The sequence below is a fragment of the Bidens hawaiensis genome, unplaced genomic scaffold (genome assembly GCF_021521415.1).
Source record: "Bidens hawaiensis isolate Kalapana, Puna unplaced genomic scaffold, B.hawaiensis_p1.1 tig00419396_1, whole genome shotgun sequence".
Lineage (NCBI taxonomy): Eukaryota > Viridiplantae > Streptophyta > Magnoliopsida > Asterales > Asteraceae > Bidens > Bidens hawaiensis.
The window spans coordinates 357,327-370,910 of record NW_027504847.1 but is presented as its reverse complement, the minus strand read 5'-3'; the positions used below and the strand labels follow the sequence as shown (position 1 = coordinate 370,910).

Sequence of the window (13,584 nt, the reverse complement as noted above, 5' to 3'; positions counted from 1 at the left end):
ATCGAGTATGGATTTATCAGGATTAATCTGATCAGAATTTTATATGCAGTATTTCATAAATACACACACATATATACACACACACCAAATGTTATACATAAAGTTTCACTTTTGACCAATTGTTTCCTAGGGCGAAGTTAGGACAATCGAAGAATTGTTTGTTTACGTGTCTGATCCAATTGTTCGTTTAAATTAGTGAATTTTGGTCGTATTTGCGAATTATATTATCATTCTTGCTTTTATGATCATGCTGCTTTTTTCACATTAGCTAAGTTATGTTGACACATTTTCAATATGATTACCTATAGGTTTAAGCAAGCTATAAGTGTATCAGAATGTACATAAAACAGGTAATTGTTTTAGTTCCTTTACTTTATTTGCTTCTAACTTTTAATTACCTTCTTCTTGTCTTGAGTTATTCATTATTCTTCTAATTATATAATCTGCTAATTTGCTTGTGGAGTTGTGGGGCTGTACTGCAGGTCATTATCGAAGGGTTTAAGAGCTATGAAGAACAAATTGCTATCGAAGATTTCAATCCGAAAGTTAACTGTCTTGGTATGATACATTGATATACTTCTTCATGTTTCTTTTACCAATAATTCTCTTTTATTCTCATGTAATGCTTTCTCATATTTATCTTTATCTGTTATCGTGGCTTGTAAATGGTGTTTGTTATATTTTTATAATAGGCTCGTCACATAGAGATGACCAGGTTGGACCTATTGTGGACCGTGACCTTTATAAATATATAACCATGATTAAGGTTATCGTATGAGGGATTATTGTAATCGAGTTTTGAGTTAGCTAGTTTCTTGATTATAGGAATACGAAAGTTCATCCTAAAATTGTGTGTTTGTTTGTCTTTTGGTTATCAACTCGTTCTTGAAAAGATTCAACTGAGTAAACAGTTAAACGCTATGTATTCTTTTCGCGATAAACTTTGAACTATGATTATAATTATTCGAATTTAAACTGCAGTTGGTGCAAATGAATCTGGGAAGTTTAATATTTTTCATGGTACGTGTAATTCTATAACTTTTAACTATCTATTTATTCGCCCGTTTTGTTGCATCTCAACCTACCTGATTTACGTTTGCAGCAATTCGTTTTGTTATAAGTGACCCTTTTCAGAACCCGTGTGTTGAAGATAGGCTTGCCTTCCTCCATGTATGTTGCTTATGTTTTTATGGCCATATCAACTTGTTTGCAATATTAAATAATAAGTTTTATGTGAACATTGCACAGGAAGGAGCAGGACAAACAGTTCTACCAGCGTTCGTTGAGATTGTTTTTGATAACACCGACAATCGTATTCCAGTAATGTTCATCATTTATTAGTAGGCATAATCTTTACTTTGTATACGTGTAAATTATAATTTATTCTCACATATTGCTATGATGGATGCTCACAATGTTGTGCACACACATGCTTACAAGATTGCAAATGTGTAACTTTTGTGAGTGATTCGTCATAAAACATTTGTTACATTAAGTTTAAAAGTGTCTAGTCATATATCCTTTTATGTTCTACAATAAAATTGTATTCTTAGTTTAGAAAATGTTGGTCATAAACCGAAAAATAGAATTTATCAGAACAGACAACTTCATAGCTTTTTAGTAGTTGATCAAAACACATAAAATGTTATTATTAAAATGTTGGTCACACTTATTAACTGTTTTATTGCCAGATGAGTTTTGCTACTTTTTTATGCATTGCTATTGAATTTTGTTTCGTCTGCACGGAAAAGTGTTTAGTTTTTAATTAGTATTAATGGTTTCTGTAATTTGAAGGTTGATAACAAGGAGGTGCGGCTGCGAAGAACAATCGATACTAAAAAGGACGAATATTATTGGGATGGGAAGCATATAACGTAAGAACCACCACGTAATTGATAACTTGAATTCTCTTATTATCTTTTTTGAATGTTATGAAAAAGAAGCAAACACATCATTGTAGGAAAACTGAAGCTAAGAATCTGTTGGAAAGTGCGTGGTTCTCTCTTTCCAATCCATATTATGTTGTGCAACAAGACAACGTATGACATCTCTTCGGTTTGAATATTTTGATCCTAAGTAGTTAATGCAGAAAAACATCGGAATCGGTCAAGGACTGATATCGGTTATGGTTATCGCAATGAGATATCGGTAATTTTAATATCATGTAAAATTCATATATATAGCAATTTAACACTAATAATTCAATATAATCTCCTACCATTAACAAATTAACCTTTTGCAACTTGCAAAACACTAGCAATCGTAGCAAGTAAGAACAGATTAAGACTTAAAACACTAGCATTGAACACTAAAAGTTGATGATTAAGGCTTAAAACACTAATATCAGCAATATCGGTGATATATCAGTCAAATATCAGTCCAATATCGGTCAATATCGCTGATATTATCGGTACTGTTATTCTGACCGATATTTTTACAGATATTTCACCGAGAGGGGGGGGGGGCAATAACCGATATATCACTATCACTGATATATTGGCGATATCGACTGCATAGTTTTGATCGCAGGTGAAGTGTATACTTTTTAATAATCATGCATTTTTTGCAGATGGCATCATTGGCCTTGATGAATGATTCGGAACGACTGGATCTGTTAATGGAAATAAGTGGTATTCGTGTTTATGAAGGGAGTCGTCTTGAAACCTTGAAAATGTTGCAAGAAAATGGCAAGTGATTGTTAAGATTGGTATTTATTGCATTTGGTTAATCTTTTCTTATATACTTTATTACTTTTATGATAAGATCAGGAAATGCGAGAAACCAGATAATTCAAATCCTGCAATACTTGGGTGAGAAATTAAGCGAGCTAGATGAACAAAAAGCCGAGTTGAAGAAGTATCAGCAGCTTGATAACCTGAGGAAGTCTTTAGAATATACTATTTATGACAAAGAAGTTAACGATGCTCGTCGGGAATTGACTGAGGTAATTTTATCTATAAAAGTTTCAAGTTTTCTTTGCTCGATTAAGTTTCCAACGTCATTTTTATAAGAACAAGTTCCTTACTAAACTTTGATTATTGATAGTAATACATTTCTTGTAATGCAGGCTTGTTTAGTTGAGTGCGAAGAGACCCGTCAAAATGAGGATAAACGAGCGGAGCAACTTATAAGTAGAAAAAACATTTTACTTGCAAAGCAAGAAGAGCTCACCAAGAAAATCACAGATTTGGGTCCGTTATCATCAGACGCATTTGAAACGTAATTATAGTCTCTTGACCTCCATTCTGTTTGACTTAACTGATTTTCGTTATTGTTGGCTGATATATCTGCCAGTAGAGCTTGCAAAATGAGTTGGTCAGCCGGGTTGGGTATGGATTGTTTTTTTTTTGTACGCGTTAAAAGTGGGGTGGCCATGAGTCAGTTTGGGCTCAAACCAAACCAAAAAAAAATTTGGTTTTTGAGTTTTTAAAAACCGTTTGGTTCCGGTCTTACCATAGTCTTACCATTTGGGCTTGAAAGTTTTGGGCTATAAAAATATGGCCCATATTAATGAGTTTTGGCTTCAAACTTACCAACAGGTTTTTGTTAATGGTAATTTATTAATTATTATACATTTGGGCTACAATGTTTAGTTTCACTATTTTTATAATTTGTTATAACTTGTTTAAAATACAGAATTTAAAATTTAAGTCTATAACACCGGTTTGGTTTGGTTTTTTATAGGGGGAATGAATTATCTTGTTTGTTCTTGTTTATTGTATCAAATACAGGCACAAACAGAAAAGCATAGAAGAGTTATATAAAAGGCTGCAAAAGTGCAACGAGAAGTTAAAACAGTTTAGTCATGCAAACAAGAAAGCACTTGATCAGTATGCATACTTTTCGGATGAAAGTGAAGAACTCCAGAAGCGACTACAAGACCTTGATGCTGGTGATGATGTTACATTAATGTTATTTATTATACTTTTAACTTCTTTTAAGTTTTGAGAAAAAATATGAAAAGGACTATGAAAGTAGGCTTGTAAAAATACAATCAATTGAGCACATACAATCAAACAAACGAGATTTTCTTGTTTGTGTTCGTTCGTAAAAGTAATGTGAAGAAGAGCGTGTTAGGCCTAAAAAGTTATTAAAACTACACTAAGTTGTAATGGTACAAATAATAATTAAATGAAACATATCCGAATAAACATAAACTAGCGAACATGATTGAATGTAAACGAATTTAAAATTTACGGACATAAATGAACTTCCTGTTGAATGGTTCACGAACTGTTCATTGAACGCCTAGTTCATTTACAAGTCTAAAAAAGCGTACATCTTTACGTTTTTGTTCTTTGCATTTTTTTAAAAACCATTTCAAAATCTTAATGACAGAAAATCAAAGAACTTGTATCAATACTGGATCAACGCAACGATGAATATATTGAAAGTACTTTGGAAAGCGTGGCTAAGCATTTTCAAGATGTATTTTCTGAACTTGTGCAAGGCGGTCATGGATCTTTGATCATGATGAAGAAAGACGTCGGGTTTTTAGTTTCCTTTATACGTACATTTTCCGTCCTTGTGGGATTTCTAACTTACTTCATATGTCTTAAAACAAAGCAGGATGGTGAACCCGCTGATAACTATTATGATGATCATGGGCCTCGTGTTGATGCCGAGAAGCCTATTGAAAAATACATTGGTGTAAAAGTAAAGGCAAGTGTTCTCTACATAATCTTTCTTTTATCATAGGATTTAAGGGTGTAAACAAGCCCGAGCTCGGCTTGTTGAATATTAACTCATTAATTAATTTATATACATTTGTGTTCTTTCTTAATAGTTTTTAAGCTATAGTTTTGTATATAACATAATGTGCATTGTTAATTAGTTATATTATTATAATTTTATACATACTAATTATTTTCATATAAATAAATATTTAACACATTAAACATAAATTATATTAATAATAGGCTCGCATAGGCTTGCAACCAGCTTGAGCTTGATAAGCTCGGGCTTCGATTGTTTAGCTTGATCCAAGCTTTTAACGAGATGGCTTGGGTTTGTTTACGACTCTTATCATAGTTAGAGGTGGCATGTATGTTTTGAATTTTTATGTGCAAAGGTTCATTTGATTTAAGGTTAATATTGTAGGTTTCTTTCATGGGACAAGAGGTGACACAATCAATGAAGCAATTGTCCGATGGTCAGAAGACTATGGTTGCATTGGCACTTATATTTGCCATTCAAAGACATGATCCTGCGCCGTTTTTCCTGTTTGATGAGATAGATGCCGCACTAGACCCTCAGTATCGAACTGCAGTTGGAAGTATCCTGTCTAATATTTGAAGTTTTGTTAATGGTTTTTTAGAGGTGGCAATACGGGCGGGTTGAGTGGGTTGGTTGACTGGTCAAAATGGAATTTTTTTGTACGTGTTGGCTCAAAATACCGTCCAAAGTTATTAAAAAAATGTTTTTATAAATAGTCTGTCAAATATGATTACAAAAATCATATTATTTTGATAGTAAAGCAGATACCATACAAAAACCAACATATTTTCTGTTTTTTCTCGTTAAAGTCCCTTAACAGTTTTGATCAAATTTAACATGTGAAGATGACGTGTAAAACTTTTAAGAGAAAAACAGAAAGTATACTGGTTTTTTATAATATATGCCATTGATAATAATGATCTAAACTTTTCAACATAAAATGATTCAATGGGTGAATTTCAACTAATTTTGTTGACCCGTTTGAGATAAACATAGCCCCGGGTTAATCCATTTAAAAGTAAATACGTGGAAATTGCCACTTTTATTATTTAGTGCTAGCTAGTCAATTAAATTGGTGACTTAACTCGTGTGTGTTGTCTCATTTTTTCTATTATTTGCATCCTTGACAACTTGTTTCTAGATATCATTCGTCGCTTCGCAGATATGCAAAGTACACAGTTCATTGCAACAACATTTCGACCCGAGCTTGTGAAAGTTGCTGACAAGATATATGGTGTAACTCACAAAAACCGTGTTAGTCATGTAAAAGTTATGACCATGGAGGAAGCATTGGATTTCATCGAGCAAGATCAAATGCATAATGCTGAATGAGCTGCACCTGGTAAAGTCAAAAACAACTTGTTACATTATATTTTACAAATGTTACATTATTTTATTTTGATAATAATAAGATTATTTGAATAAAATGTTATAGATTCATTCGAATGAATTTCAGTTTTTATTTGTTTGACTCGTTAGAGATAAAACCTAGAGGTGGTTAATCTTGACCCAAACGATTTTAAATAGGTCAGTTTGAGTTGTTTTAAAAATTATATGGGTTGGTTTGGGTTAGGTTTTAACTAAATGAGTCAAAATGAGTCACTTGAAATTCTACATTCTTATTTTCGGGTCAAAATGGGTCGACAAATTTGAAGATGTGGGTTGACGTGGGTTAGTGTCTTAAGGAAATATGGCAGGTTCGGGTTGAAACGGGTTTTGGATTGGAACGAGATAGGTTTAGGTTTTGGCTTACGGATGAGGTTTCGTGCCGACACGAGTATTCGCACTGGACGGGTTGGGTTTCGGTTTCTTTCGTGTTTTCGCACTAGACGGGTCGATTTCGGATTCTTTTTCGTTTTTTTTCTTTTTGTTTTGGTCAGGTTTTTTTTCAGTTTCATTTATGTTCGGTTTCAGTTTTTTAGTTTCGTTTTGATCTTTTTTCGATCAATTCCGTTCAGTTTTGGTTTTTGTTTCCTTTTCATCAACTTTGCGGTTTATTTCTCGTTTTGTTATGAACGAGAACAACGGAGGAAACATTTTACTTTTTTTTTTCTTTTTTAGTGTTTTATTTATATTTTGAGTTATAATTTTTTTAAATTTTTTTTGAGGGGATTTTTATCTAAAAAAAATCATAACGTAAAATAAAAAAATCATAACCTTTTTTTTATTAAAACCTCATTAAAAAAATTGGCTACTTTTGTACCTTATTTTAAAGTCACTTATTAACAGGAATTTATGTATTTTAGGTGTAGTGGCTCAACATGGACCAGAGGATTTGTGTTGAATGAAGAAATCTAGCTATGCATGTTGACTCTTTAACATTAACATTCTGGTGTTTTTGTTTGAACTTGAAGTCTTATTTTCTTCATTTTCATATGTTAAGACTTGATCTTTTGATGGGATTTAATTAGGATAATTATTACTCAATGTAGAAGTTGCTACCAGCAAACTCTACTAGGCGTATGCATGGGTCGGTTCAGTTTTGGGCTAAACTCGAACCAAAAACCAACATGTACCGTTCCATTTTGGTTTATTTCGGTTTTTGGTTTGGGTTTGGGACTTTGGTTCAGTTTCGGTGTTTTTTGGTTTTGTCATCAAAGCTTGAAAACCTTGAACCCAAAAAAATAGCAAATATATTAAATTTAGGCCAAAAGGTTTTTGTTAGTTAACTGAATATTGTACGTTGGGCCTACGGTATTTTGGGTTAGGCCGAAAAGAATATAAATTTCACTTATACAAGCACGAGATATCTAGCAGTAAGAACCAGAAACACAATTGTATCATATGCAAAGTTTACTCGTTTAATGTTTCAATATTGTTTGGGACCTGTCTTTTATACATCTATTTTCAGCTTTAAGCATTTAAATTAGCTATAACTGTTTACAACATAGCTTAGAGCACCATAACCAAGCTTGAAACCGACAAATTTCAGCTTCGGAACTTTGTAATTGAGCTTAGAACGCCATAACCGAATCATATTCAACTAGAACAAAATACTAATTTAATTTAGTATTTAGATTCTAAATACTAAAAGCATGGTGTAACAAAAGGAATCGATATTTTTGAAACTAAATTTAATTTGGGACCTTATCGTACGCAATTAAATATGTTATAAAGATTGTTACAGATATAGGGTGTTATGTCATCTTTGTGTCGATTCGACAATATAAGAACATCATTTGGTCTAATTTCCTCATCAAATTCATTTGAATTTCTCATACTATAGAACCTCTAAAACCGCTACAATATTCTTCTATTTAGACTTCAACTAATTATGATTGATATATAATGATTAATATACATTGAGAATTTAAGTTTCTTGCCTAATCTTTTCAAGTCATTTGAGAATTTAAGTTTCTTGCCTAATCTTTTCAAGTCATCTGAGAATTTAAGTTCCCTCCGATTGCCCGGCGAATCTTTCTTCGATCAGGTATAAGCCATCTAATGGTGTTAGCGGCTAAGTACCATCATAGTTACAAAATTCATAGATCTAGACCACCTTAGTAATATGTTTATAACTATTGGGATCAAGTTTGGCATTAGTTTAGTTAGAGACTCGAACGTGCAATATCTGCAAACCACATGGATCAACCATGTAGTCAATTACACTATTAATTATGAACTTCAATCAGATTTACATTGCTATCCCTGAAATTTAATAGAGTTACTCTACGGCCCGTAACCTTTATTAAAACTTTTTTTTCGGGGTTTTTATGTTTTCCTAACATTAATTATTTCATTCCATATATGGTTTTAATAACTCGGGATTCTCCGTCAGAGTGATAGCCGCCGTGATATGTTTTTGTATTTGAGTTAATGTTTTATAAGTCTGAATGGACATTCCTAGTAAAATACCTTAGGGCACAAAATGGGCCCATGAGCCATGCAAACAACCCTATACCTCATCAGAGTTAAACAGATACTCACACAGCAGTACTAGGTTTCTTCTTGGTCAAGTAAGTTATTCCTTGCTCATCACAACTGATTATCATACATTCTAGGTGCTAGTCGGCCGCCAGGGTATCGAGTATGGATTAATCAGGATTAATCCGATCAGAATTTTATATGCAGTATTTCATAAAATACACATATATAAATACACACCAAATTTTATACATAAATTTTCACTTTTGACCCATTGTTTCCTAGGGAGAAGTTAGGACAATCGAAGAATTGTTTGTTTACGTGTCTGATCCAATTGCTCGTTTAAATTAGTGAATTTTGGTCGTATTTGCGAAATATATTATCATTCTTGCTTTTTTGATCATGCTGTTTTTTACACATTAGCTAAGTTATGTTGACACATTTTCAATATGATTGCCTATAGGTTTAAGCAAGCTGTAAGTATATCAGAATGTACATAAAACAGGTAATTGTTTTAGTTCCTTTACTTTATTTGCTTCTAACTTCTACCTTTTAATTCTTAGCCAAGCCGATTATGCATTAATTTAGGAATAGATTATAATTACTTATTTAGAGATAATCATTGTATTTTCTTGTAGATATCTTTTCCTTATTTTTAGATTGTATTCTTCCCTATATATAGGGACATTGTTTTATCAATAAATCAAGAGAGAATTCTATTGCTTTTATGGTATCAGAGCCATAATCGGCTCTTGATATCTTTGCCTTTCTTTCTTTTTTTTCCGATCCCGACCTCCTACCCGCCGGATACGTCCGGCCTCGTCACCATGACGAAAGAAGACATCGCTGAATCATCGACCAAACCCACCTCCTTTCATCCTGCCTACTCTGTGTCGAATATTCAATCCAAGATCCGGACTTTGGACGGAACGAAGGTTACTTATTCGGCATGGGTAAAACTTTTCCGCCTTCAAGTTGTTGCTTATAAGGTATCCAACCACATCGATGACTCAGCTCCTCCACCCGCTACATCACCCGATTACGACCAATGGAAAGAACTCGATGCCTTGGTCCTTCAGTGGATCTACAGCACCGTTTCAGATGATCTTCTGAAACGTCTTATGGATACGACGGTTGCTAGAGCGGCTTGGACGAAGCTCGAGAAGATTTTCTTGAGCAACAAAAAGGCTCGCGCTGCGGCGCTTGAGACAAGATTTTGTAATCTCAATCTGACTGCTTGTTCATCGGTTGACGACTACTGTCAACAGCTGTCAGATTTAGCAAACCAATTGGCAGATGTTGATCAGCCTGTGTCTGACTCCCGCCTTGTTCTTCAGCTTGTTCGCGGCCTCCCGGTCGAATTTAACACCACTGCATCTCTCATTAATCAGCAGGGTGTTGATTGGGACCAGGCCATTGCCATGCTTAACGATGAAGTCATCCGGATCGAGGCACAGAAGGGCTCGCAGAACACTGTTTTGGCTGCCACCACAGTACCGGCTTCGGGCGGTTCTTCCAACAATAATCAGCCACCCGAACCATCCTATCCTTCCACCAATCGGCGAGGCAGCAGAGGACGGGGTGGAGCTTCAAACCGCCGGGGCAGGGGCAGGGGACGCCCACAGCAACAGTTCCCATGGACCGGTTATCAGCAGCCGACATCTTATCCCCCATGGGCTTGGTGGACACCTCCACCATGTCCCTACCCGACCCAGCAGCAGTGGTCAGGCAATAAACAGTCTGACCCGACCTCCGCTCCACAGGTTCAGTATGCCGGTTACTCCCCGGCTCACTTTGCACCGCCTGGTTTCAACCAGCCAGCTTACAACCCCCTCTGCCCAACCGACTTGAGTGCTGCCATGGCTAATATGCAGGTCAACAGTCCCACTATGGCTTGGAACTCGGATGTTATGGATACTGGTGCTGAGTCCCACGTCACTAGGGACCCAGGTAAAATTGTTATCCCTGACTCTTATCCTTTGTGTCGTAAGATTTTGGTAGGTAATGGCATGTTTTTACCAATTAAAGGATCTGGTACGGGCTTTCACCCTTTACCAAACCGAACTTATATCCTCCCACAAATCCTTTATAGCCCTCAAATAATTAAAAATCTTATTTCCGTTAGACGTTTTACTCGTGATAATCAAGTGTCTGTCGAATTTGACCCGTTTGGTTTTTCTTTGAAGGACCTCAAAACTAAGAAGACACTATCTCGCCACAATAGCACCGGGACTCTTTATACGTTCACGCCACCACAACTGCCGCCTCAAGCCACCTTCATTACTTCCCACCACCTACCTTGGCATGATCGTTTGGGACATCCTGGGGCGCAAGTTCTCGATATTTTAAATCGCAATTTTAATTTTCAATGTAATAAGGACAAAAGTCATAATCTTTGCCATTCTTGTCAAATTTCGAATAGTAAAAGATTGCCTTTTTATTCGTCTAATACATTTACTTTTGCTCCATTTGATATCATTCACTGCGATTTATGGACTTCGCCAATCACGAGTAAAACAGGATATAAATATTACATGGTGCTCATTGACAATTTCTCACATTTTGTGTGGGTTTACCCCCTAAAATATAAATCCGAAACCTTTCCGACTTTCGCAAAATTCCATCAATTAATCCTTACCCAATTTCACCGCAAAATAAAAACTTTTCAATGCGACTTAGGGGGTGAATTTGACAATTTAGCATTTAAAACCTTCGCCCAACAAAACGGTTTGCTATTTCGTTTTTCTTGCCCCCAAACCTCCTCTCAGAATGGAAGGGCCGAACGTATGATTCGCCGTCTCAATGACATTATTCGACCTCTCTTAAATCATGCGAATCTACCTCCTTCCTTTTGGGTTGAAGCCCTTCACACTGCCACTTACCTTCACAATATCTTACCCACAAAACGCCTAAATTTTTACACACCAACCTTTGCCCTTTACCTTCGTCATCCAGATTACGAACACTTACGAGTATTCGGATGTGCGTGTTACCCTAACACATCTGCTACCCAGCCTCATAAACTTCACCATCGGTCCATCCGATGTATCTTTCTTGGGTATCCACTCGACTTTCGTGGATACCGTTGCTTGGATCCTACCACAGGCAAGGTGCACATCTCCCGACATGTGACTTTTGATGAGCACGTCTTCCCTTTTACACTCCCTCATCATCCCACCTCCTACAATTTTTTGGACGACGCTATCCCACCAGGCTTCACATTTCATCGGCCTGTTACCCAGCCCGCCTCAAACCCGGTCACTGCCCCATACCGGTTTACATATTCTCGTCGTCCTCGGCCTGCCCCTCCTTCGACCACTCAACAGTCCAGCCCACCATACTCTTCTGCCCCTGTTTCTGCCCCTACACCTGCACCAGCCCAAGCCCAGACCCAGCCTGTCCAGCCCACTTGTCCGATTACAAACCAACACCCCATGACAACTCGTTCCAAATCCCGGTCCACTCCTTCCGCCATACACAACACCCTCAACCTTTCACCAATTCCTACCTCATATGCCAAAGCTCTAACAGATCCTAATTGGTTGCATGCTATGCAAACCGAATATACAGCATTACAGGATAATGAAACATGGGAGCTTGTTCCCCGCCCGCGTGACCGTCCCGTTATCCGTTGCATGTGGTTATTTAGGCATAAATTTAAATCAGACTGTTCATTGGAACGTTATAAGGCTAGGTTGGTGGTTAATGGAAATTCACAAACAGTTGGTATCGATTGTGACGAGACATTTAGTCCTGTGGTCAAACCGGCCACCATTCGCACGGTTTTGTCTCTTGCTGTATCACGGGCTTGGTCTATTCATCAACTTGATGTTAAGAATGCCTTTTTACACGGGGAACTACATGAGACGGTATTTATGCATCAACCACCAGGTTTTTATGATCAACGCTTTCCTAACCATGTTTGTCGTTTGAAGAAGTCACTCTATGGTCTTAAACAGGCACCCAGGGCATGGTACACTCGTTTTGCTAATTTTATCACCTCCAAGGGGTTTAGTAGCAGCACAAGTGATCAGTCCTTATTTGTTTATCAACATGACCCATCCAATATTGCATATTTATTGTTATATGTTGATGATATTGTTCTCACGGCATCTAATGATCGTCTCTTACACAACATTATTAGCACGCTCTCCCGGGAGTTTGCCATGACTGATTTGGGTCGGTTGCATCATTTTTTGGGGATAAAGGTTACTCAGCAGAAGAACGGTCTTTTCTTGTCACAGGATCAATATGCTAAGGACATCATAGCCCGAGCTTCTATGATCTCGTGTAAACCTTGCTCTACACCGGTTGATCTTTCTGCCAAGTTGAGTGCTACTGATGGGGCCCTCTTCTCGGATCCAACATTATATCGAAGTCTGGCGGGTGCTTTGCAATATTTAACTTTTACTCGTCCAGATTTGTCTTATGCAGTTCAGCAGGTGTGTCTCTTCATGCATGAGCCTCGAGATCCTCATTTTGCCTTCCTGAAACGGATCATCCGTTACTTGCAAGGTACGACTAACTACGGTATACGGATCCTACGTTCGGCCTCTCATGAATTGGTTGCTTATTCGGATGCTGATTGGGGCGGTTGCCCAGATTCACGACGCTCCACGTCGGGTTATTGTGTTTTCCTCGGTGACAATCTTATCTCATGGTCTGCTAAACGCCAGCCGACTGTCTCGCGATCCAGTGCAGAGGCCGAGTACAAAGGTGTTGCTAATGCAGTTGCAGAAACAACTTGGATTCGAAATCTGTTGTTCGAACTGCACAGACCTTTAACGCGAGCATCGGTAGTGTTTTGTGACAATATTTCCGCAGTTTATTTGTCCAATAATCCGGTTCAACACCAACGGACTAAACACATAGAGATTGATATACACTTCGTACGAGAAAAGGTTCGTCTTGGACACATTAAAGTTCTACATGTCCCATCGTCTATGCAGTATGCGGATATTTTTACTAAGGGATTATCTCGTGAACTATTCCAATCATTTCGGT

At 36.9% G+C, this 13,584-nt stretch overlaps 1 protein-coding gene across 1 annotated transcript; it reads left to right on the top strand.

The window, feature by feature from the left end:
• Positions 1 to 335: 335 nt before the first annotated feature.
• Positions 336 to 6,048, top strand: LOC143608573 (structural maintenance of chromosomes protein 3-like). Its single transcript, XM_077083583.1, has 15 exons — positions 336 to 350; positions 483 to 558; positions 982 to 1,020; positions 1,103 to 1,170; positions 1,249 to 1,320; positions 1,795 to 1,874; positions 1,961 to 2,039; positions 2,570 to 2,687; positions 2,769 to 2,944; positions 3,038 to 3,219; positions 3,732 to 3,900; positions 4,339 to 4,485; positions 4,570 to 4,662; positions 5,101 to 5,275; positions 5,858 to 6,048. Exons 1-15 carry the CDS (start codon positions 336 to 338, stop codon positions 6,046 to 6,048), a joined length of 1,680 nt encoding a protein of 559 aa, XP_076939698.1.
• Positions 6,049 to 13,584: the final 7,536 nt, after the last annotated feature.

What these genes read in the sequence shown, in the direction of transcription:
- LOC143608573 (XM_077083583.1), top strand. An exon ending in TCATCAGACGCATTTGAAAC is followed by an intron (nt 3,220 to 3,731) that starts GTAATTATAGTC and finishes TATCAAATACAG; the next exon opens with GCACAAACAGAAAAGCATAG. An exon ending in ACATTGGTGTAAAAGTAAAG is followed by an intron (nt 4,663 to 5,100) that starts GCAAGTGTTCTC and finishes TTAATATTGTAG; the next exon opens with GTTTCTTTCATGGGACAAGA.